At 48.2% G+C, this 22201-nt stretch overlaps 1 protein-coding gene across 1 annotated transcript in view; it reads left to right on the forward strand.

The window, feature by feature from the left end:
* The first annotated feature begins 12316 nt into the window (after positions 1-12316).
* The window catches only part of RELN (reelin), a 289653-nt gene continuing 279768 nt past the window's right edge, over positions 12317-22201 (forward strand). Inside the window, exon 1 of the mRNA XM_065666462.1 lies at positions 12317-12545. Coding sequence (XP_065522534.1) covers positions 12317-12545 — 229 coding nt within the window. The remainder of the gene's footprint in view (positions 12546-22201) is intronic.

Consider the following 22201-nt stretch of genomic DNA (forward strand, 5'->3'; position numbering starts at 1 on the left):
GAAACTTGCCCAGCCTGGTGGTGGTCCACAGTGATGCAAATAGATTAATGGGGGGGGGGAAGAAATCGACAAAGATGACTGGCAGATGAAATGTAACCAAGTGTGTTAATGTGGGGTCAGACAAAGACTTAAAAAGTCTTGTACTCAGGATATTAAAATTGCACTCCCTGGTGTGTCCCTACCTGTGCCTCTTTTCTAAATGTTATTTCTGCTACATTTGCCTTGAATTAAGAAAAAGGCTTTTCATCTCTGAAGCAGTCAGACCTGCAATTACACCGACCCAAGTTTTGCATGAAGTATTATTTCTTCCTGCCTTAAACACATTTTGTGCTCAAAATGAACTTGTTAAATAGTCTGTCATCTCCCGTTTCCTTCTCTAAAGATGTGGACAACACCTGAATGGTTAATGAGCTGCAGTGCAGTTTAATCAGAGTGGGAAAAACAGTTTCCAACAAAGAACAAAGTTGTGCCCTCTAGTTTCTCCCACAGCTTCCAGCTTCCCTCACTGGTCACTGGGTCACCAGGTCACCCTGCACCTGGTGGCCTTTGAGCACACCCTGAGCCAACCTGCTCGAGCTCTGGAGGCTGCACACACATCTTTGGGGGGTTTTGCTCCCCATCACCTTGCTTCACAAGCACACACTTAGGCCAGTGTAAAGTGGGAAGGCAAAAGCAGCATGCTGCCCCAAGCTATGGCTCACCAAGCCTGGTCCTGTTCAGGCTGCAGAGTCCCAGCATTTCCACCTATAGAGGGGCTTACAAGGGCTGGATGCCTTACTCAGCTGGCAATTTTACTAGGACGTGGTTGTACCAGTATACAAGAGCATTCATCTGCCTCCAGTAGCAGTCCTGAAGGCAGGAATTTTGCTCAGAGCTGTCATTGCCTGCAGCAGCAAACAGCTTCAGAGCTGAACAGAGGGCCGTGTGGTGCCGAGCTGTTCCAGTTGTAATACTATTAAAATAGCTTTTGTTCCAATACACTGAGCACATAGAAGGAAAAATATTACCTGTTGTCTGGGTTGTGAGTTCCCCTTTGTATGAAATATGAAAAACATTTCTTACCTGCGTTTGTGAAATGCTTTGTCCCTGGGTAGAGTCTATACACAGCACAGCATTGCTGTTGTTTATTACTTTCCTCAAGCACCTGGAGTTATGAAAACGTACTTTTACTTTGATCCTTTATGGATCCAGCAGCCTGCAGGAAGAATACAATTCATCAACAGTTTAGTTGTATGTGTCACTGTAACAGAGGGCAGGAATGAGATACAGCATTCCTCTGCCACCTGGGAGCATCCTATACCCAGCAGTGTGAAGGCGGCAGGGTAACATCCTCTCAGCGGGTGAAGCGCATGAAAATGTGAAGAATAAAGTTCTGGGAAGCAGCCGTTAAAGAACTTTAACTCAGCTGACTGTGATGAGTAAAGATGCCATCAATGGCTCCTGATACTGGCTAGTGAGTTGTTGGATACGTGATTTCCAAAATCCAGCTCCCTTAACACATTGCTGTATTAAATCTGTTGTTGCTTTCATTGTTTTATCCCCAAAGAATACGAGAAAGGTGAATTGCTGACTCCCCACAGCTTGCTCTGGCTGCAAATGGAGCTTCAGTTCCTCAGGGCTTTGGCTCATGGGCAGTGAAGCAAACAGCAACAGCGGTTGAAGATGGAGCTGTCTCCCACCTGCCTGCCAGAGGTTACTACTGCTCTAATGGTGTCAGCAACAGAAAATATCTGCCCGAGTCAGCTCCAGCTGAGACACAAGGGTGGAGCAGCAAAGATACAGGTGCTGAATCAGCTGTTTTGGAGCTCAGAGGGATGTTGGCAGCGGCATGGGGATGGGGCAGGACAAGGCAGCGGCCTCTGGAGCTGCTCCTGCAGGACTTGATTAAGCTGCTATGCCAAAGACCCCAGGCACTCTTTGTGCTTCTTGCCCCAAGATTATATTTTGTTGGCAAATAATCTCTGAAAGAGGGAGAAACTGAATGTTGTAACCTCGTTATTACCCACATGAAAGGTTAGATCTTTCTGAGCCTGATGTTAATTTCACTAGTGATGGGGCAGGGCTTCAGTAAACACAAACTAATACTAAATCGAACAGAGGCAACTTGCTTAAAAGCTGCTATTATACTCAAAAGAATTTAAATTGAAGAAGCTGGTTGAAAATAGTGTGAGAAGCACAAGGAGCAAACTGCAGCTCCTGCGGTTCAGTCTTTGCTGCATGTGTCAAGAGTCGTAGACTTGAAAGTCTGCATTTTTGGTGTGGGGGAAAGAAAATATAATAGACAATAGGGTGCCATGGGACAGAATAACACAGCCAGGCAGGGTCCCCATGACTCATGCCCAGAAGATCTTTCCTTAGGAGTGGGGAGTCATAATAATCCACAACAAACTATTGTAACCCTCTGAATGTCGTAAGTGTCTCTGAAGCCGCCTTAATGTCCCGCAGCAATGACTTTTCTAATGTGTGACATTGTGGGTTATTTTGCCAACCACACTTAAAGGCACCACCTTGAGGTTCATCTGAACTGCTTGTTTCTCCTTCTCTGTCCTCCGGCCTCCTCCCAAGTCCTGGGTGATGCTCCCTTCCCTTCCAAGAGAAATGACAGCAGCATTCTGCTGCTCGGAACAATGTTCTGCTTTATCTCCAGGAGACGCCAGTAGGTGGTTTACTTTTTGGCATTTGTCTCTTTTTGTTAGTTTTCGAGGCCATTCACCAAAGAGAAAAAAAATAAACCAAAAAAAGATAAAAAATACCACCATCCTTTGCATTTCTTTATCTTCTTCCATTCAATTCTCCTAGAAGATTTCACATACATCCTTCAGTTTTGAGCCAGACTGCTGGTGGAAAGATGCAGCCGCTTTGGCCCCACTGAGCAAATACTCCCCTGCCTGCTCCCTGGGTTGCTGGGAGGTGAGACGTGGGTGCTCAGCTGCAGGAGAGCAGCACATGTGCAGTTGCAGTGGGGCAAAGGCAGCTACAGGCTGAGAAGCATTTCCACCTCCTCCTGCAAGCCAGAGCTGTGGTGATCTCACACTGGGTTGCTGCATTGGTGGTACCTCCCCGTTACCTTCTCCTTCAAACAAAACCCGTTGTGAGTCACAGGGGTAGGTGGCCACTGCTCTCTCACCCAGCTCCAAGTGCTGCAGATGGCTGTTCAGTGAGGATGGCGAGGTTGACGGGCAGAGCTGATCACAGAGTGGAGCCCATTGGCAGTTCTTGGGTTCTTGGGCCAGGCTGTCCATGCAACCGTGCCTGCAGCAGTGTGGGAGTAGCACCCATGCCTGGAAACCGAGGATTTCCAGCTCTGCAGTGAGGAATTAAGGCTGTTTGTACAGCTAATGAAGATAACTCCTTTCCTCTTATCTTATGGGAAGCAGGAGCAAGTGGAAGGCCAAGAAATTAGCCAGGTAGTGCTGCTAGGAACAGTGCCCTGAGCCCCCTGCAACAGCTGATAAAGCCGCGTTGTGACCACAAAGCAGCAGAGACCACACCGTGGCCCCAACCCTGCCTGAGAGTGGGAGATGGAGGATATTTAAGTTACTAAGCTGCAAACTCCAGTAGTGCAAATGGATCATGGCAGCTCTGCAATTTGTATCTGAGTACAGTCACACAGGGAGCCTGCTGCCCAACCTGGGCCAGTTCATACAGGCTCATGTTAAAACTGGTGACACTGACACATGGAGGGACAGATTACCCCAAAAGAAGCCAGGGGCAGAGATGGGAGCCTGATGGTTTTCTTGCAGTGACCAGATTGCTCCTTAGCAGTATAACCATGATTCCTCTTGAGGATAAAAATGCTGTGGTCTCATTTACACTTCGCATTATACAAGAGATTCCCATTGACAGCCACTCTGAGAAATTTCTCAGTGACCTTCTTAAAGGGAGCTGGGAGGAATATTTGACTCATAAAGTGATGAATTTTAGACTTACTGGTGGAGGCTTTGGAATAATGAAAAGTACCTGCTTATTCTATACTATTCTGGCTTATCTTAATGCTTTGCTGCTAATACAAATTAAGATTTTTTTTTTATTAACCTATGAGTCTGATTTTAAAAGCAGTCTTATTTTGGTTGAAAAAGTCATTTTGTGGGTAAAAACTGAGGTGGAGGTACCATTCCTAACTTCTTTACTGCATTCATGTGGTCACTGTACCCTGGCCCCACGTTTTATGGTCTTGATGTATTTCTTGGACAGGACTTGCTCTGGAAAATGACTAATTTTACAATTCACAAGCTATCAAAATGAAATAAAAGCAGCGTGACTGTGCAGCTCTGGGGACACAAGGCTCTGATGAGATATTTTCAACAAATGAAGCTTGCTGGGAACAAGAAGAAAGCTACCACCAGGTTGTTTTCTGTTCCCATTCTTTTTGTCGGGTGTCAGCCTTTTCACGTCACTTTTATCATTAACCCCACCTTCAGGCTTGGGCCCATGTGCACCCAGGTTTAAGGGTCCCTGAAGATGTGACAGATGTGGCTTTTTGTCTGGTGTGCACCTCTACGGGCTGGGCTTGTTGCTGGTGATATTCAACTGCCCCTTGCATATTCCAAGACGTTTGCAGACCACCAGGCCCCATGAGGGCCCATACCTGTGGTCTTTTTGGACTCCCTAAACATCCCTCAGGGCTGTGCCAAACCCCCTTACCTTCACCCCCTGCATCTGTCTCTTGGTGCCCAGCCAGTCTCTGCTGCTGGGCTGCCATGAAGAGCCCACTCATGTGAACAGCCAGAGCCAGGCTTCCACTCCCACTTCAAAAGATGCTCTTTAACCACAAAAAAAAAAAAAAAAAAAAAAAAAAAAAACCCAGAAAAAAAAAAAAGGAAAATTCAAGATAGAATTCAAAAAGGAAAATATTTAAAAAGAAAATAAAAAAGAAAGGGAAAAAAAAGAAAATGAGGGCAAAAATTAAAAAAAAAAAAGAGAAATCTAGTTTAGTCCATACCTGCAGTGACTCAGTTACCAAGGGTGGCCAACACATTAACCCCCACATTGATGGGCTGAAATACAAACCTGAGAATTCAGTGGCCCCGGTGACCGGCTCTCACATAAGTTACGAGCTTTGACACCCCCATGCATGTCCCACGTTGGGTCAGGGGGTGATGGGATGGATGCTGCAGCCCGGTCCCTCCTCCTGCAAGCCCCAGCCCGTCAGCGAGGCTCCCACTTTATCCTCAGGGTTTGCATAAATCTGTGGGTATTTTAAACAGTTTTGATGCAATGACCACTCAGTTTTTCTTTACATCACATCTGCACCTGCAGCTAGAAATTCTTTGCAGTAGACAGTAGGCAAGCAACATATATCCTCACAGCAGCTTGCAGCTGCAGTTGTGTGCCTTAGATAAAAGTGTTGAATCTTGGATCTCCACACACAGGTCCACTGACACTCCATCACACAAACTGTGTACTTTAGATATGTTTTAAATGCAGAGATAATAAGAGAAAACCTTCCAGACCCACAATAAAATGTATTTCCAGCTCTTTGCAGGTTTGGCGATCATTAAATAAAAGAGAAGGAATATCTTCTGGGTCTCTGAAAGCTTAGTGATCATTAAAGCAGAAGAAACATCTTTTATAGACTTCGTCAGGATTTACATCCCACTTCTCTTCACAAAGTAAACTGTTCAGACTCTCCCGGCCTGTTATCCCTGTGGACCCTGTGTCCTTGGGGTTATTCAAGTTAGAATAGTGAGATAAATTAGGCAGTAAAATGGACTAAGAGTCCCTTTTGTGGCACTGACATTTAAAAAATTCTTCAGATAAAGACTACCCACGATAAATATTTGCAAGTTAATGAAAGCCTTGGAAACTTCAGTATGCAGATGTGACACGAGGAAATACACAGCATTTCTTCATGGAGATCCAGAGCAGCAAATGGATAATGGGAAACAATAGTCATGGACATGAATACTTGTTGCAGGAGATGCCTCTTTATATAAGAGATGTTAATTTAAAGTACTTTGAAAATCAGATTTGCAAAACAAGATCGAGCATTAGAATTGTAAATAACCAGAGTCAAGTGGAATCTCCTTTAAATACACTTAGGTACGCTCCTCACGCGGTGCTAATAGGGCACAGCAGCACAGTGAATCGGAAACAGAAAAAATTATATGCTTATGCCCGTGTTGCGTCCAAAATTGTTCATTAAAGGAGAGATCATCCAAATTAGGAACATGCAAAGTGAGAGCTATAATGACTGTTGTGTGTTTGTCTTCAGCAACTTTTATACATAATAGGTATTCAGAATAATGTAAAGCTCGAAGTCCTTCCCACTACCTTCTTTTCTAAGCATGAGCGTAGTTTATTTGCTGTAGATTTAAATCTTTAAAGCAATTTCATAAATACAAAATATATTAGATATTGGACCATAAAGACGTTCCACCCTTTGAAAGTATTCACCCTTAAATACTGTCATTAAGCCAGACAATAGAAAGTTGTCAATATTTGTTCCCTGGTTTGGGGTTTTTTTAATTTTCTATTCGTTTTTAATAGCTACACGATCAATAGTAAATTTCAGGGTTTAGGCTCACCTATTTGATAGCACCAACAGTGTTGGTGCCTTTCTGAAAAAGAAAAGCCTTTTAATATTCTCTTTTATATTCATACCTCATTAAAGTTAATAAGCAATACAGAAATACAAGTTTAAACCCATTTGAATGAAATGCAATATCAGGGAGAGAAAAATACATACAGTTAAATACTTTATTTTCAGATTAAATCATGAGATATCAGCAGACAACGCATATTGTACCAGCCCACTGGAAAACGGAGCAGCCGAACAGCTGCTATTGTTCCTACCCTAGAGAAATTAAAATCTCGTAATAACATAGGCATGGAAGTTGCCTATAATTCCACATTTAGGCTTTTGTTTAGAAAAGACTTGGGCTCTACTTAAGAGCAAAGTTCATGTAACTGGCAAGGCCAGACTGCACTATTACCCGACCGTGACAAGTCCTCTGCACAAAAAAGGGATTCATCCCAAAGGGTTATTTGGCATGGCAAAGGCAGCTCTGGAGTGCCAGGCCTCTCTGGTAAGTCCCTGCATAAATTGGAGAAGGAAACAAAGAGGCATCGTGAACAGAAGACTTTGTGTTGGAAGAAGAGGCAAGATCAATTAGCTACTGCTTACTTCTGACTTTGCTGTCCAGCATTCACAAGGCACACGCTTCAACTTTGCTGAAGCCAAACTTCACTCAACTTCACTGATAGCATCAAGACACATGGGGTTTATCTCATTTTAGCATGGTCAGACCCATCCTCCCCATTTATTTCCCTGACTGGGATTATGAAGAGACCCTATACACCTTGGGATGCCTGAGGAATGGCTTTCCAGCCTGCAGTTGAAGTGCGTCAATGATATTGATGGCCAACCTGTTGAGGTGGGCAGATGTCCATCTCAACAATTTGTACTTTTTCTAGTCTACAGCTGGTACAGGAGCAGATGGGATGGGATGGGATGGGATCATACACTGCCTTAAGTAGCTCAGTCTGGCTGTGTGCTGCAGTTTCAGTGTATTTGCTGAAGACTTCCCATAACCCATCTTCAGAAGACCGGCTGCTGCACAGTTAAACTCAGCCCTTATGTCTCAGGATGCCTGAGCTACAGGGCCTGCTGGACCCAGGTGTTCCTACCCACTGCCACTAGTGACATGCAAATGCTTCTTCTAGGGTGAAATGATCATGGGCAATTCATGCCTTCTATCAGCTACAAAGGCTGTTTCTTCTACACAGCCCTCACATCATTCTTTTCTAGCCACTGGTATGTCTGTCTTCAGCAAAACCTTCCTAGCAGCAAAAAGAGCAGGTCTGCTTTTCATGTCTGTCTGATGGTCAAGAGAAAACACATAAGAGAAAGCACTCAAGCTTGCATGGATAAGTGGAAAATAAACACACTTGGTGGAAAGATCTCACTTTGGAAAGTCCACTTTATAGTCTTTATTAGCATAAGAAAGTCAAAAGTTCTTCAACTTGCTGCCCTGTTTTCAGGTGTTACATGCTATACCGCAATGAATAAATGGTACTTGCAACCTAGTGCTCCATATTTCTCTCATTTGTAGCTAATTATGTAGAAAGTCTAGGCAGTTTCCATAATTTTTGTCATAGAAAACTGTTAAAAGCTGAGGATAAGACTCTCCATCAGGATCTCCACACGGTGACAGAGACAAGAGACAAAATCTTCTATGAAAGCCTTTACCCAGACCCAAGGAACTTGGGCAAAGCTCCTTACTGCTTGGTGTTAGTAGCTCCTCAGCCTGCCTTGACCCTTGCAAAATGATCTGTTGTGGACACATTAATAAGGCAGCTACTTGCCTGACAATGTGCTTTTCAAATTCTCCTTTTGGGGCGTGAGCTCTCTCCCTGAATGAAGTGAGCAGCTCCACTGCCTGAATAATCACTTCCATAAATTGATATGGACCGCAGCCACGTCCATCTGTGCTGTGATTTCCCCCCCACACCCATGCTTGGAAGGGGCCTGTACTTCCTAAGTAATTATTTACATTCCACCTATTGCATCCTGCACTGCAGTCTGCAGTCTTTTCTCATCTCAATTTACTCCCTGTTATTTTCTGTTTAAAAAAATATACTGCACAAGGGGTGAAAGTCCGTGGTAACCTCCATCCTGCAGCATTAGGTGCTTTCTGTCTTCAACAAGGAAGGGTGGCAAGTTACACGAAGAACCTTGGATCAGACGAGTGTGAAGATAGAGATTGTTATGGCTTTTACAAGCTTTTATTTTGATGCATACAGGTTGGTCTTAGTCACTTTTCTTTAAAAAGCTGTTTTATTCGTATTAATATTAATGGCTTAGCCTTGCTGTCAATAGGAGACCGATGAAGGAGAAATGCTGGCCAAAGACACTGCATAAGCCCCTCATCTTCAAAACCCAGGTACCGTTGTTACCCAGAGAAGTGAGGGGTTATGAAACCAATGCAAAAACCTATCTGGGGACAAGCACGTGCCAGCTTCCTGCAAGCCATGGGGACAGCGTGGCAGGAGGCTACCCCGTCACCCAGCCATGCTGGAGGCTGCTCTGGGGCAGGGGCAGGAGATGAGTGAGTCATGCTGGTGCTCCTGGTCATAACAGAGTCTGTCACACCTGGTGAGGTCTGGGGTGTGTTATGAGTAAATCATGCTTGTATGAGGGAGATTGTGCTGGAGCTGGGACCAGGAAGAGATTATCCTCTGGGTAAAGGCTGGCAGGGTCTGGAAGCTTCTTCCTTCCCTCTGATGCATGGGGCTTGGTCATAGCCTTGATCCCCTGCAAATATGCACAGCAACAGTTTCCCTGCTGCTGTAGGGACATGCAAAACTGGGGGATTTGTGGGTTTTGTAATACCCTGGGTCCCCCTGTTTTGCTGATGAGCACCATTAAGCATCACTTTTCTATTTCTTCCTGAAATGTGCAGAGAGTCTGGGAAAGCGCTTTTTGCCCTAGGTAGGTCAGGTCTGAGAAGAAAGGTGTCTGTCTTGTCTGGACCAAATGTCTATTTCTAGTGGGTGCAGGAAACGGGGTTCAAGGCCCCAGGAGGTCCCTTTGAGACCTGTGTCCTTGAGTATCAGTGGTCTGGAATCTCTGCTCAATTCCCAATCAACAGAGCTTGGATGAGGTGTCAGGCCATGATTGTGGGACTTCCCCATCTTGCCCTACAAAGAAGAGGTTAGAGGTCTTGTGAAAGTGTAAGAAACAAAGGAGGACGGGTGGGCGGAATAGGGAGAGGGATGATGAAGAAATGGAGGAAACAGGTGACTAAGGAGAGGCACAAGGCTTCCAAATGTAGTCATTACCCTTCTCAACTTCCTTGACTTAACGTCCCCTCACTGATAAGTGACATACACAGCTTGTAGAGAAAAAGGGCGGGTTGGCCGCACTAACAGTCCTGGCTGCTCTGGATACTAAACAGCTGGAAACAAAGAAAATTGCCTAAAATTCATCAGCACAGGCCCTATCCATTTCCCAGTGCAATCTCCACACTCCCAAGCTTATTTAGGGAACTGTCTCTTGGAGAAAAAGAAATGGAAAAGCATTGCTAGCAACTGGTATGGCAACACCTGGCAGAGGCAGGTGGCATCCCCCCTCCCGCAGCAGTGGGAGCCCATCACCCTCTTCTCCTGTCACCTGCTTTTTTATAGAGCAGAAGAGTTGGGTAAAGTCTGGCAGCCCCCCAAAGTGACTGGCTAACTTTGCATGGATGCTGGGCAGAGGGTACATGAGCTGAAGTATGTTTGCTCAGCCTCTTTGGCATGGCCTGGCCTCACAGGCGAGCTCTTGGTGGAGGGGAACAGGCATGCATGAGGGTGAACACGGCCCGTTGGCAGCATTTTTGCCAGTGATTCCACACAGCTTTTGCCTGCATGAGAGTTTGGCATGAGGAGATGATATGATTAGTCCGTCACTTTTACACGCATTGAAAGTTACGGAGGAGGGACAGATGTTAACAAAAACCACAAACCAAACAAACACCCAAAGCTGAAAAATAAATAACCTAGCTAAAAAGGAAGCCTTGGAGCCAGACTGACTCCTCATCAGCAGCTGCGGAGCTCAGTTTCCACAGCAGTGGCCAGGGGCTCCCACCATCCGGGGCGGCGGTGGGACCTGCCCCGTCCCCTGTACCGCACACCTTTCATCTTTACAGCAGGATCACGTCGCAGTGCATTTCTTCATCCAAGCCAGTGAGGGACATGGCCTCATTCCATCCCTAGCAGGGAGCAACCCAGTAAGACAGGAAACTGCAGCAAAGTTTTGCTGGTGGCGGTGAGCTCGGCTCAGTGCAGAGACAGCAGAAAAGGCAGGCGGGGCAGATGGTGAGGATGTCCCCCGGGCCACCGTGCGGGCTCTCCATCAGCTGGGTGGGAGGTGGGCCAGCGAAGCAGCCTGCACGGACATAGGGCAGCTGCGTGGTGCCATCCATGTGGCTCGCGCCTCCGTGGAGGGAACCTTTCCCTCTGGCACTGAAACCAATCCAGGAGGGAGCCCCTGGACGGTGCCAGTTTTGCACTTCAAAAATGCTGGCAGGTAGGCTCCCCTTTCTGATCACACCATGTCTGATTACTACAGCTCACCCAGGCTGTCTCTGGGCATTAGCTGGGATCCAGCAGCAGCGTGGTGGATGCTTTAAACCCTGGCAGATTTGCTCCTGACGCCGTGGTCCTTCTGCCAGCCCTGCTTTGTTAAAAATGTATGGTTTTATGAATTATTCTACTTGCCGGTGTTTTGTGTTCAGCTGCTCGTTCCCCTTGTGGTCGCCGCTGGGTTTGCTCCTCTTCCTGGGATGCAGGGCATGGGCACACACTGGAGGGGGGCTGGAGCCTTCTCCCAGGGACCTGCACTCCCCAGGAACTCTCACACTGACCTCCCAGAGGTGAAGAGCGCACCCCTGCCTGTGTCTGTGCACATGTGCCGTTTTAAAGACGGTAATGGAGAAGGTCTAAGTAAAAATCTCACTTTTCAAAGCAGTTGGTGCAGGTAGAACAGAGGCAGAGCTGGGGCTGGGGCAGGGACAGGGGCAGAGGAGCAGGGGCTGGGCCAGAGGGGTAGGGGCGAAAGGACAAGTGCTGGGGCAGGTGCGCAGAGGCTGGGACAGAGGGACGAGGACAGACAGGTCACAAGGACGCGCCCTGGAGCAGAGGGACAGAGGGATGGGGCAAAAGGATGGATAGAGGGACAGAAGCAGAGAGACAAGGGTTGAGACGGAGGGACAGGGACATAGGAGCAGGGGTAGGGATTGAGGTGTCGGGGCGGAGACCTGGAGCAGGGACAGGGGCCGGAACAGCGGCAGGGGCTGGGACGCAGTAGCGGAGGCAGCGGCAGAACCTGGGGCGGGGACGCAGGGGCAGGGCAGGGGCAAGGCAGGGACAGGAGCCCAGAGGCAGACAAAGGGCGGGCAGCAGAGCCCAGCTCGCAGCCCTCGTCTCCGCAGCGGCAGCACCGCACACCGGCGCGCAGAGCGAGGAGCAGGAGGAGCGGGCGGCGGAGGAGGAGGCGGAGGAGGAGGAGGAGGGGAGGGACCTTCCCCTCCCTCCCACCCCGACACCGGGGGAAATAAATTATTCCCAACCCTCGCACTCCCAGCTCCGCGCCCCGCACCCCGACAGCGGCAGGCGGGGACGGTGCAGCCTTCGGCGGGCGCGGAGGGGCCGCCCCTGCCCGCGCCGCGCTCCGATCTCCGCGCCCGCCTCCCCACGAACTCCCGCGGGCCGCGGCGGGGGGCAGCGCCCGCCCCGTCCCATCCCGTCCCGCCCCGTCCCGTCCAGCGCGGAGCGGAGCGGCGCGGCGGCCCCGCCGTGCCCTGGATGCCCCAGCGGCGCCGGCGGCAGCAGCATGGAGCGGCGGCGGGGTGTCCCTGCGGGCTGGCCCTGCCTGCTGGCCGCCCTGGGTGCCCTGCTGGCGGCGGGCCGGGCGGCCGCCCCCCGAGCCCGCTTCTCGCCCTTTTTCTTCCTCTGTACCCACCACGGCGAGCTGGAGGGCGACGGCGAGCAGGGCGAGGTGCTCATCGCCCTGCACATCGCGGGCAGCCCCGCCGCCTACGTGCCCGGACAGGAGTACCACGGTAGGTGCCAGTCCCCGCAGTGCTCGGCGCTGCGCGGATCCCGGCGGGGGGGCGGCCCCTGGGGGTCCCGCACCGCGGAGCGGCCCCGCGGCCCCGCAGCCGCGCAGGGGAGAGTGAAAGGGGGGTGCGGGTGCCCTGTCCGGGGAAGGCGCGGCTGTGTGCCATGTGCACAGGGCAGTCCCGGCGGGGGGCTCCTCGGCGCTCCCCCGCCGTCCAGGACCGTCCTCACCTGCCCCGGGCGCGTTGTCTCCGCCGTCGCAGCCCCGCTCCGCCCCGGCGCCGCTCCTGCGAGGCGCAGCCCGGAGCTAGAGGAAATTCCGAGTCCCCTCTCCTTAGCGGGCTCAGGGCCGGATCCAGAACTCCGAAGCTGCTGGAGGTCTGTCCCCTTCCCACTTCAGTGGCTTTCGGACCCGGCCTTCCCCGATCGCATCCACCTTTGCCCAGTGGCGGTGCGGTGCCGCTGACGGGGCACCGGGAGGGTCCCCAGGGAGCCGCCTGTTGCTGCCCGTGCAGGAGCCGCGGGCGGGAGCGGTGGGTCAGGCCCTCACAGGTGGCTTTGGGGACAGAAGGTCGTGCCCAGAATTAATAAATGAACCTGCTTTTTGTAAACGTCCAGGCTGAGGAGAGTGAAACGGAGTGGGGGAAGTTGTTCACGCCAGTAGGGTCTTTACTTGGATGGTGCATTTCTGGGGCGAGGGGCACAACCCGCGGCCTGGCAGGAGGGGTGTGCTGCTGTGCAGAACTGCCCTCGGCTGCAAAGTGCCCCTGTAAGCCGGGAGCTGTAGAGTTCAACGGCCTTACCGCCGTTTCTCTGTATAGAAAACTTCCATGTGTGAAACATCTTTTAATTCGTAACTGTGGAAGACCGCTTAAAGGTGTAGCCACTAATCCTTCTCTCTCTTTGTGTCTGCTTGAGGTTTTGCCATGCTACATCGTAACAGCTGATTCTGCTGTAAGCAATTAAAAGTCGAACAAATATCAGCAAATATTTCTTTAAAACACCTTGCTCAGAAGCAGATGCTGTGTAGTGGTCCCTGGCTAAAGATGGAGTTAAACTTGTGACTTTGATATATTCTGGCTGAGAATTGAAGTTTTAGGTAAATCGTTGTCTCACTATGTGAAGATTCTGATTGTTTTTTGTTCTGTGAAGACACAAAACCCGAACACACCCAGTATTCATTTTCACACGATCTAAGGGATCCTGAAGTTTTGTCTGTGTATAACCCTCACCTGTGTAGTTTTACCAAATTCATAGGAAACTTGTGGTTTAAAAATATGGCTGTTCCTTTTAACAAACCACGTGGAAATTCCCTGATTTCAGGTGATTTTTTTTCCTTAGTCCCCCTGTATCTTCCAGCCCGTAATACACTCTCAGATCAGTTAAATTGCGTTCAACCTACTGAGTTAAAAAGGAGGCTTGAATTTCCATCTTGCACGATTTTAAATGCTGGAGGTTTAGAAATATGGTTCAGACACATACATAGCAGAATCCCCCAGCCCCTTCTTTGCTGCTGCTGTTTTCCAGCGGGCGCCTAGTGTTTAAGCCCCTTTGCTGGTCTGGCGAGAGGCGTTTGTGGTGGCCGCGGGAGCGCTGCAGGCAGGGCTGCGGGACAGGTTGCAGGCAGGGTTTAGATAAAGCAGGGCTCCGGGCAGGGCTGCCTGCAGGGTGAGGAGCGGGGTGAGTGTGTGTGTTTCTGGGGGATGCTCTCGCCCTTTTAACAGGGGGCTTGAATTTTAATATCTCAGCGTGCAGAGAAGCAACTCAGCTGCGTGCCGGAGCCTCCAGGTACCCTAGGGTGGCTTTTCCGCCGCAGTTTTGCACCTGACAGAGCAAAACGCGGCTGGTTTGAATATACCTCTGCGCCTCGTGGGTTTATTCACTTGCCCTCTCCGACGGGCTTCAGGGCAGTTTGGCGGAGCCGCGGCTGACCTGTGCCTCGCTGCGCGCTGCTCCACCGGCCCTGCGCGCCTTGCTGCGCCCTGAGGAGCCGCGCTGCGCCTCTGACCGCGGGCAGCCCCGCCGAGATGCGCCCGGGCGCTGCGGGGCCGCCGGCCGCTGCTGCTCCCGCTGGCTCCGTTAGTCCCGCTGCCCGCTGCGCTTCTTCGTGCGCTGCTCTGTCCTCGGCCCCGCCGGGGGCATCTGCCCCGGGGGGTACAAGCAGAGCGTCCCAGGGCCTCCCGACAGCCAGCGTGTTAAGAAAGAATAAACAAACTGGGTGCATTTAAAGGATAATCACGAAGAAAGTCCACCAACTGAACTTGAAAACTAATTCGGTTGCACGGCACAAGGTGTGCGTACACCCTGGTGTGAGCCAGCCTCGCATCTTGCTTCTAACTTGCAATGGTAATTTCTTTCTGTTTCGTGCATTGATTAAACACTCACCTGTGCCAAAACAAGGCAAGAAGCACTGCCTACTTGCTATGCACAGCGCAGCAGACATATCCTCCAGCTAAGCACACTTAATCAGTTAGATATTTTGAAATATCTCATTTGAATATTTTTAAATATAACAATTATCAATGTTAAATATAGCAAAAGAAACCCTCCCTCCCCCCAAGTATACAACCTGAAGAAATAATTAGGATCAGTCTCAGCTTTTATATAGTGCAGTTTAATGCTACTGAAACATGCCAGTCTGCACTGGCCGAGCATTTACCATTTAAAAACCAGACTTTAAAGGCAGTGTTGTGGGGACACAGAGGTGGAGTTTTGAGGTGCAGTACAGAAGCACAAGACAAAAGGAGATTTACACACATACAAAGCAAATTCACCTGCTCAGAGAGCCTATTAAAATACACCGCTCCAACTCCTCACAAGTTCCCGTGAGGCCCCTTGTTACATTCGCTGCTCCGTCGTTCAACAGGGGCAGGTGACAGCAGCACCTGAGAGCATCGAGTTGAAGGAGGAGTGAATTGGGTGAAACCATACGCCAAGGGCTGGAAGAGGAAACATTCTCGTAAAAAAAAATCAGCCAACAACTTTCTGTTAATATGTTCAGACGTTTCTTCGGGCTCTCAGGGTGGGAGCTGAGCCACTGGGCAGCCAGTGGAGCTGTGGCACTGGGTCTTGTCTGTTTGCCCAACCGTCCTCTGCGCTGGCCCGCACCCCAGGAGAGGGATGGTGTCTGGTGCCAAAGACACTTGCCTGGAAACCTGGCAAGCACAGGAGCTTCTGCAAGTGGCTTTTCTGACACACTGGATCCAGCACTTTATTTCGCTGAATTTCATAAGTAAAATAAAGGCAATAATATTCCCTATTTTGCATAGTTAAAATTAGATACTTGGGGATTTAACACGTCTCTCCTAACCCTTAAAATACTCCAGATTTGGCCCTATTCCTGCAATCAGTAAATATTTAAAAATGCATTCACTGATTGAATAGCACCCGACCTACGCTGCATATAAATATGCTCTTTTATATACAGGACCAACTTGATGAATCGGTAAACAATTTTATTACCTTTGGCAGACTTTTATTCCTTGAATTAGCTTATTTCAAATTCAATTAAGTCCTTGAGCTGGCAAAGCCCTTCAGTGCTTGCTCAAATGCGAACTGACAAAGTGTGCACTGGTTTGATGTAGGCACCTGCTCAGCTTCCTTCCAGCCACGCGGTGGTCGTGTGCTTGGAGAGCTGCATCAGGACCCTCTTGGCTTGCTTGTATGGGGCTAGAGAGCAGTGATGCTGGTTTGGTTTTCTCCTGGGCTTTCCACTGTAATCTACAGAGCCAAATATAATTTCTTCAGGAAAAAAGTCTAGCAACAGTATAAATTGAATTTTTTAATACAAGTCTTCACTGCCTTTAATCACAGAAACCTACAAATGAACAGTCAGATTTGTAGTGTTAAAAAAGCACATGTGGATCACCTTTACACTGTATTTTTTGTTACCCCTTAGATTATTTTTTCTGTCACTGTGAACAGTGCCTTTTTCCCAAGGTTTCAAATTTAGATCTTTTAAGAACAACTTTGAACTGTTTTCCCGTGATTGATGGCAAAACTCATCATTCTGCCCTTAAAATAGTTTTCTTTAATGAGACTTGAGTTTCTATTTCACTCTCCATTGTTCCCTTTTTTTTTTTCTTTCCAGACCAGAGTAACCTTCAGTTCCCAAATGTTATCGGTTTCCATCAATGACTGTTACTATTCTTAGACGTACTGTATATTGTCTAGAACCACTGCTTTGGTAGGTCGTAAAAAATAGTTTTCAACTATTTTAAGTGGTGGTTATGCACTCTTTCAGCACGGATAAACAGTTGTTTAAAGTCTGGCCAATTCTACCTTGTTTTATTAACCGCTCTATCTAAGAAATACAGATTGTGATTTGGTATCTGTTTTCCTTAGGGTTGCTTACATTTCTGATGCCCATTTGATCTGGTGGGTATTTTCGTTGTATTGTTCAGATTGTTAGAAAATAAAGAGGTGTTGGGGTTCAAAGGGAGGGAAGAGAAAATAACTGGAGAGTAAGTGGTGATGCTGCTTGAGGTGTAAACAGGCTAACAACTGAAATGCAGAAACTGAGTTATGGATACTTTCTCTATGAGTTATGCCAAAGTGCAGAAAGTTTTTTGTGAGCCAGCAGAAGTAAAGATTGCACAGGAAGTGGTGTTAGTGATGACGTATTGGTAAAAGAACAAATTTCTGTCTATGTATGTTTTCCTGTATCGGCCCGAGAAGCAGGTCATCCTGAGTCTTTTGCAGGGTTTCAACATGTTTCATCTCATCCACTTGCACCCTCCTCTGATCTTTGGAAGAATGGATATTTCCATATGTTTTGTTTTAAATTGAAGAAGTGTGTAGGAATTTTTGCTCGCGGGAGTCCATTAGCTCCAGGGATTATTCTGTAACTCTTAAGGGACACTTGAATTAAAAATGAGAGGCTGGCAATAGGTAGCCATGGAGAGGGAATTATTAAGAATGAGGGAAGACTTCAAGTCCCTTCTCTCCTCTGAGGTCCCTGGCAATATCTTGCATCTGCTTAAGAGCGTTGTAGCATATAATAATTACATCTGGGTTCAGCATTTACTAAAATCGTCCTCATCCACCAAAGCCCTCAGTGTGCACCCTGACTCTGCTCTGCTGGGTTTAGGATTTTCTTGTGTAAACTGAACTTTTCAAAAGCAAGGCAGACTTCGAAGTTCTGTGGCCTGTTCTTTAGATGATCTGTGTGAATTTGTCCAGTCTCAGCCTTAGTGCATTTCTGAGTGAATGTGGGTCTCTAATTCTTGATGTTGGCCAATGGATTGTTCATATTTCTGAAGCTCACGTCTGGCCTCAGAGTTCATGTGCTGTGTCTTGGCAAATCTGAAAGAGTTGTGCTTCCAAGATCTCTTGACCAGAAACTGATGAAGGATGCCAACCTTAAAAGAAAAAAGTAGGCAAGGTCACAGCTGAGAGCCTCTTACAAACCATATTTCTTCACTAGGGAAGATGTTAAGTTTTAATGGATTCAGCTGTCATCACTGTAATTGGTGCACCAAACAAGCGGTCAGCAGATGGCTCAGCCAAAGATGTGGTCAGGCGTTGATGAAAGGAGGTGGAAGGTCCACAAAGGCCTAAATGAGCCTTTCTTGCAAATTTGCAGAAGAGATGTAATCTCTGGTTAAATCCTTTCTCTCCCCATCAGGGGGCTGCTCCCCCCTGCAAAGGAGACTTGATTGCCCCAAATAACAGAAATCAAAGTCAGCACGGCGTGCTGGCGTGACCCACATTTGTCAGGTGGCATCTGACTGTAGGACAGAAATGGCATTGTTGGTATTATTGGTCTGCAGAGGGCTTGTCTGTATACATGAAAAAAAATGATCTCTGCCTCACTGAGTTCACCATCTGAGGCCCAGAGCTTGGTGTTGGGGCTGGCGTGTGCGCAAGGACCCTTCCCATAGCACAGCATTGAAGCCAAGGAAGAAAAGAAGCCCGTAAAAGGTAAAAGGGTGTAAAAATACTGTTTCACTGGGGACATTGCTCATATTTTCTGCTTTCTGAGTTTAAAGGCGGTATTTCTTCACATGTATAATTTATCTGTGAAATTCATTAAGAAAATCTGTCCATAGTAATTGCTCTTAAGTAGAAATTCAAAAAAGATGTTTTTCTTATAAATAGTTGTAATTAGATATAAATATGTATAAACCAAGATAGGAATGCTGTAATTCTAAGGTCACAAGTAAACGAGTTATAAGTGGTTTACTGCAGTACATTTCCCCGGTGTTTCCTGCATTGATTATTCCACCAAACCCATGCTGGCGCATTAGGTAGAACAGGGCGAGGCTGTCAGGCCAGTAGCATTTCTCGTTTTCTTTATTGTTGCCTTAATCTGGATTTCTGAAGGCCACTGCTTCTGAAATACTGTAGCATTTTATTATGGTATAATGCTACAGTATTAGCATTGTGACTGGTCGAAGTGTGATCTCCAATCTGATAATAGCCATGGTGATACAGCTGAGATGGATTTGGATGCAACCTTTATTTGCTTTGTGTGTCTCATGCTGTACAGCTGTGGTTTAGATTTGTCATGAGTGTTTGCTGCATGGAGAGGGAAGGAAACAGCACTGTCTTACCTCTGAGAATAAGCAACCTTTCATACCGACCCTTGTTATGAGAATTACAATAGTCTCTGATGAAAGATTCAGTCTTTTTAACATGCTTCCTTTCTTTGTGTTAACATTTCCTGCGTTTTCATCAGGCATGAAAGGTGCACAGAGCGCAAATGTGTGTCTGGAATATTTGTGTAATTCCCACTTTACCCCCCCCCTCAGTTATGACTAGCCTCTGGGATAACCATAGGACAAACTCTGACGGTGCAAGTTTTAACATCTGTCAAAGCCCAGGAACAGATTGCTTGTGGAAAAGACCTTCCCCAGTCTGACAAATGATGCCTTCTTGTTAGGCAGGAGGTCTTCATCCATACTCCCTCCCCTCAGGTCAGTCCTGGAAGATGAAAGTCAGTGTGTGTGTCACTCAGTCCAAGCAGCACAGGCTGGGCTGTTCCAGTGGACTGTGGCTTCACGGAGGCAGAAATCCCCATGATCCATGCCTGTGGGACCTTCTCCCAGGTGCCTCCCGGTGCTCAGATACCTCCCACAGGAGACACATTTTTTACTCTTTTTCCTGAAGGGAAGAGCAGGGTCATGGAGGTGTTTTTACTTTTGTTTTAACATATCTCTCATTAAACATTTGCCGGATAGGCAATATCAGAGGGGTGTACATCCTGCTTGGAGAGGGAGAACCACGGCTTGTGAGGACCATTAGGGTTTGCGCCCATTTATTCCGCAGTGCAGGACCAGGCATTACTCTGTCCTCGTGCTGCTGGAGGGGACCTGGCTAGAGTTAGAGATGGCACCCAACAGCCAGGCACCAGGCCACAGGCTCCCTGACACCACCTACTGCAACCGTCTGGAGCAGCTGATGCCTCCCAGCATCACATCATTTCCTGGCCAGCTGGGTTCAGTTTAGCTTCAAGCAGAGGTACCTGTGCAGTTGCTCTTCATCTCACCAGCTGCAGCATCACCTGTGTCACTCCAGGTGACTCTCTTTGGTGTAGCTGTTGGCTATTCACCCTTGTCCTGCTGCTGTCAGCAAGGCTCTCTGTGCAGACTGGTTAATGTATGTGGTTTTTGCATGGTGGAAATAATCAGCACAAGACTCCTCTCCCTAAACACCAGTGGGATCCTTGGTCTTCCCATGGAATCAGGGCATCAGTGAAGCAGTGAAGCATCAAGGCAGCAACTGCCTCACTGCTGCCTTGTAGTGTTTCCTCATGACCTGTTGTAGACAATGCCCTTTACATTAACATTTCAGTCTACAAAGCAGGACATGTCTTTAGGACTGGACACGAGTGGCCTGGGAAAGTTGCAGGGGAGCAGGTAAGGAGTTCAGACACTTTCCCAAAGGCTTTTATTGCAAAGCAGAGGCTGTTTTCTGCAGTTTTTGTAAGGTCCCTCTTGCTGTGTTTTTCCATCCTGGGAACAAAACAGAGGAGGCTGTTCCTCTAGGCTCTTTGATATTAATACTGGTTGTGAGACTTTCACAAGCATCTCCTTGAGGGGTGAAATCAATGGCTCTTTTCCAGTGACTGCTGAAGTTCAACCTGCAAGAGCCCTGGGTGACAGCAGCCAGCAAATCCATCTGTCAGGTGAAAGCTTTACCCTACACCACCCTAAGTTTAAAACCCCCACAATCCTACTTTCAGACTCCCACATTGACCTTCCTGAAGTTCTGTGTTTCCCTCTGAATTGCACAAGTGCTTCAGTGCAGTGTCCAATTGCTGCCCCAATTTCCCATGTCCTGGTATGACACTCACCCCAGAGTGTATCCAGCTAGATGAACGGTGCTGCCCACAGATACCCTTATGTGGGGTGTCTTGCCCCACTTACTAAGAGGGATATGGTGTGCCCTCTGGGGACAGCCTGTCTCCATCTCCTTGCTGAAAGGCTGGGTACCAGCAGGGGAAGATATCAGATGGATGGTGGCCCTGTGTGCTTCCAGCCCTGTACCCTCCTCCTCTCTGTGCAGCTACTTAGGGAGGCAGCTCAGAGTATTTGATTGAGGTGCCCAGAGTAAAATTTGATCTAGGCTTGTTGGGTGAGAAGTCTTATTAATAAGTCCAGCCTTCTGGATGTAGGGATTCTCTAGGAGCTGGAAATAATTGTGAAGCTGCGTCTCTTCCCAAGGCAGAAGCCTTAGGGCATGCAGGCATCCTGGGTGGCCACTGTTTTCTCTTTGGTTTTGCAAGATACAGCATAGGAGAACCTGGCAGCGCCCTTGCTCTTCTTCAGCAGCATGAGTAGATTAATCATCAGAGACTGGGTGAAGCTCTGTGGGAGTTTCCCTGAATGGCATCTACTCACATACTCTGTGGCCCTGCTCCTGTTTCTCACAGGAGGCAAGGCTGTACACATGAGGCTGAGGGCATCGAGTTGTAAACCAGACGGATACAGAATGCTAAGAGCTTTTGCACCACGTTTAGCAAAATAAACCTCAGATTAGCCAGAGTTATTTATTCCTCCCTGGGTCTGCTTGAAGGACTGTTTGCTAAATAAATGAGTATGACCTGACAGAGCTGAAAGACAAGAAGAGGGCCTGTCTCCAACTGCAGCTCTGGCTGTGGCTGTGTTTCCTACTGTCTGGCTCAACATTCCTTGCTGCCATGGGTGGCTGGACACTGGCACCCCATCCCTTATCCCCTTCCAGCATTTGGCCATCGTGTGCATGTACACAGAGTGGTCCAGCTGGTGAAAAACACACAACGTAAGGGGCATCACCATTTCCCTATCACCATTTCCCATCCTTGAGCTGGATGATCGAAAGTTGGTAAAGAAAAAAAACACAGTTCATACAGGGAAATCTGTCAAGCCGGCTTCCTTTCATCCACATCTGGGAGCAAATGCTGTTTTCCCCTCCTCATCTTGCCTCGTCACGTCTGCAGGCAGTTCTTGGCCTGCCCGTGCTTGGGTTTGAAGGGATTTGTGTTTGGTTGTGCATGGGTAGCGTATGTAGGATGCTTCCTGGGAATGTATGGTGAGACCGTGAAAGTTAATGGTCTGCTGTGCACATCATGGAGAAGGAAGGAAAGAAAAGGGAAAAGAGAGAGCACACAACAGTCGCTGGCCAGAAGACTTGGGTAAATCTGGGAATAACTGTTTCTCTGTGGCTGAGAGGTGCT

The sequence above is a fragment of the Lathamus discolor genome, chromosome 1 (genome assembly GCF_037157495.1).
Source record: "Lathamus discolor isolate bLatDis1 chromosome 1, bLatDis1.hap1, whole genome shotgun sequence".
Classification (NCBI taxonomy): Eukaryota; Metazoa; Chordata; class Aves; order Psittaciformes; family Psittacidae; genus Lathamus; species Lathamus discolor.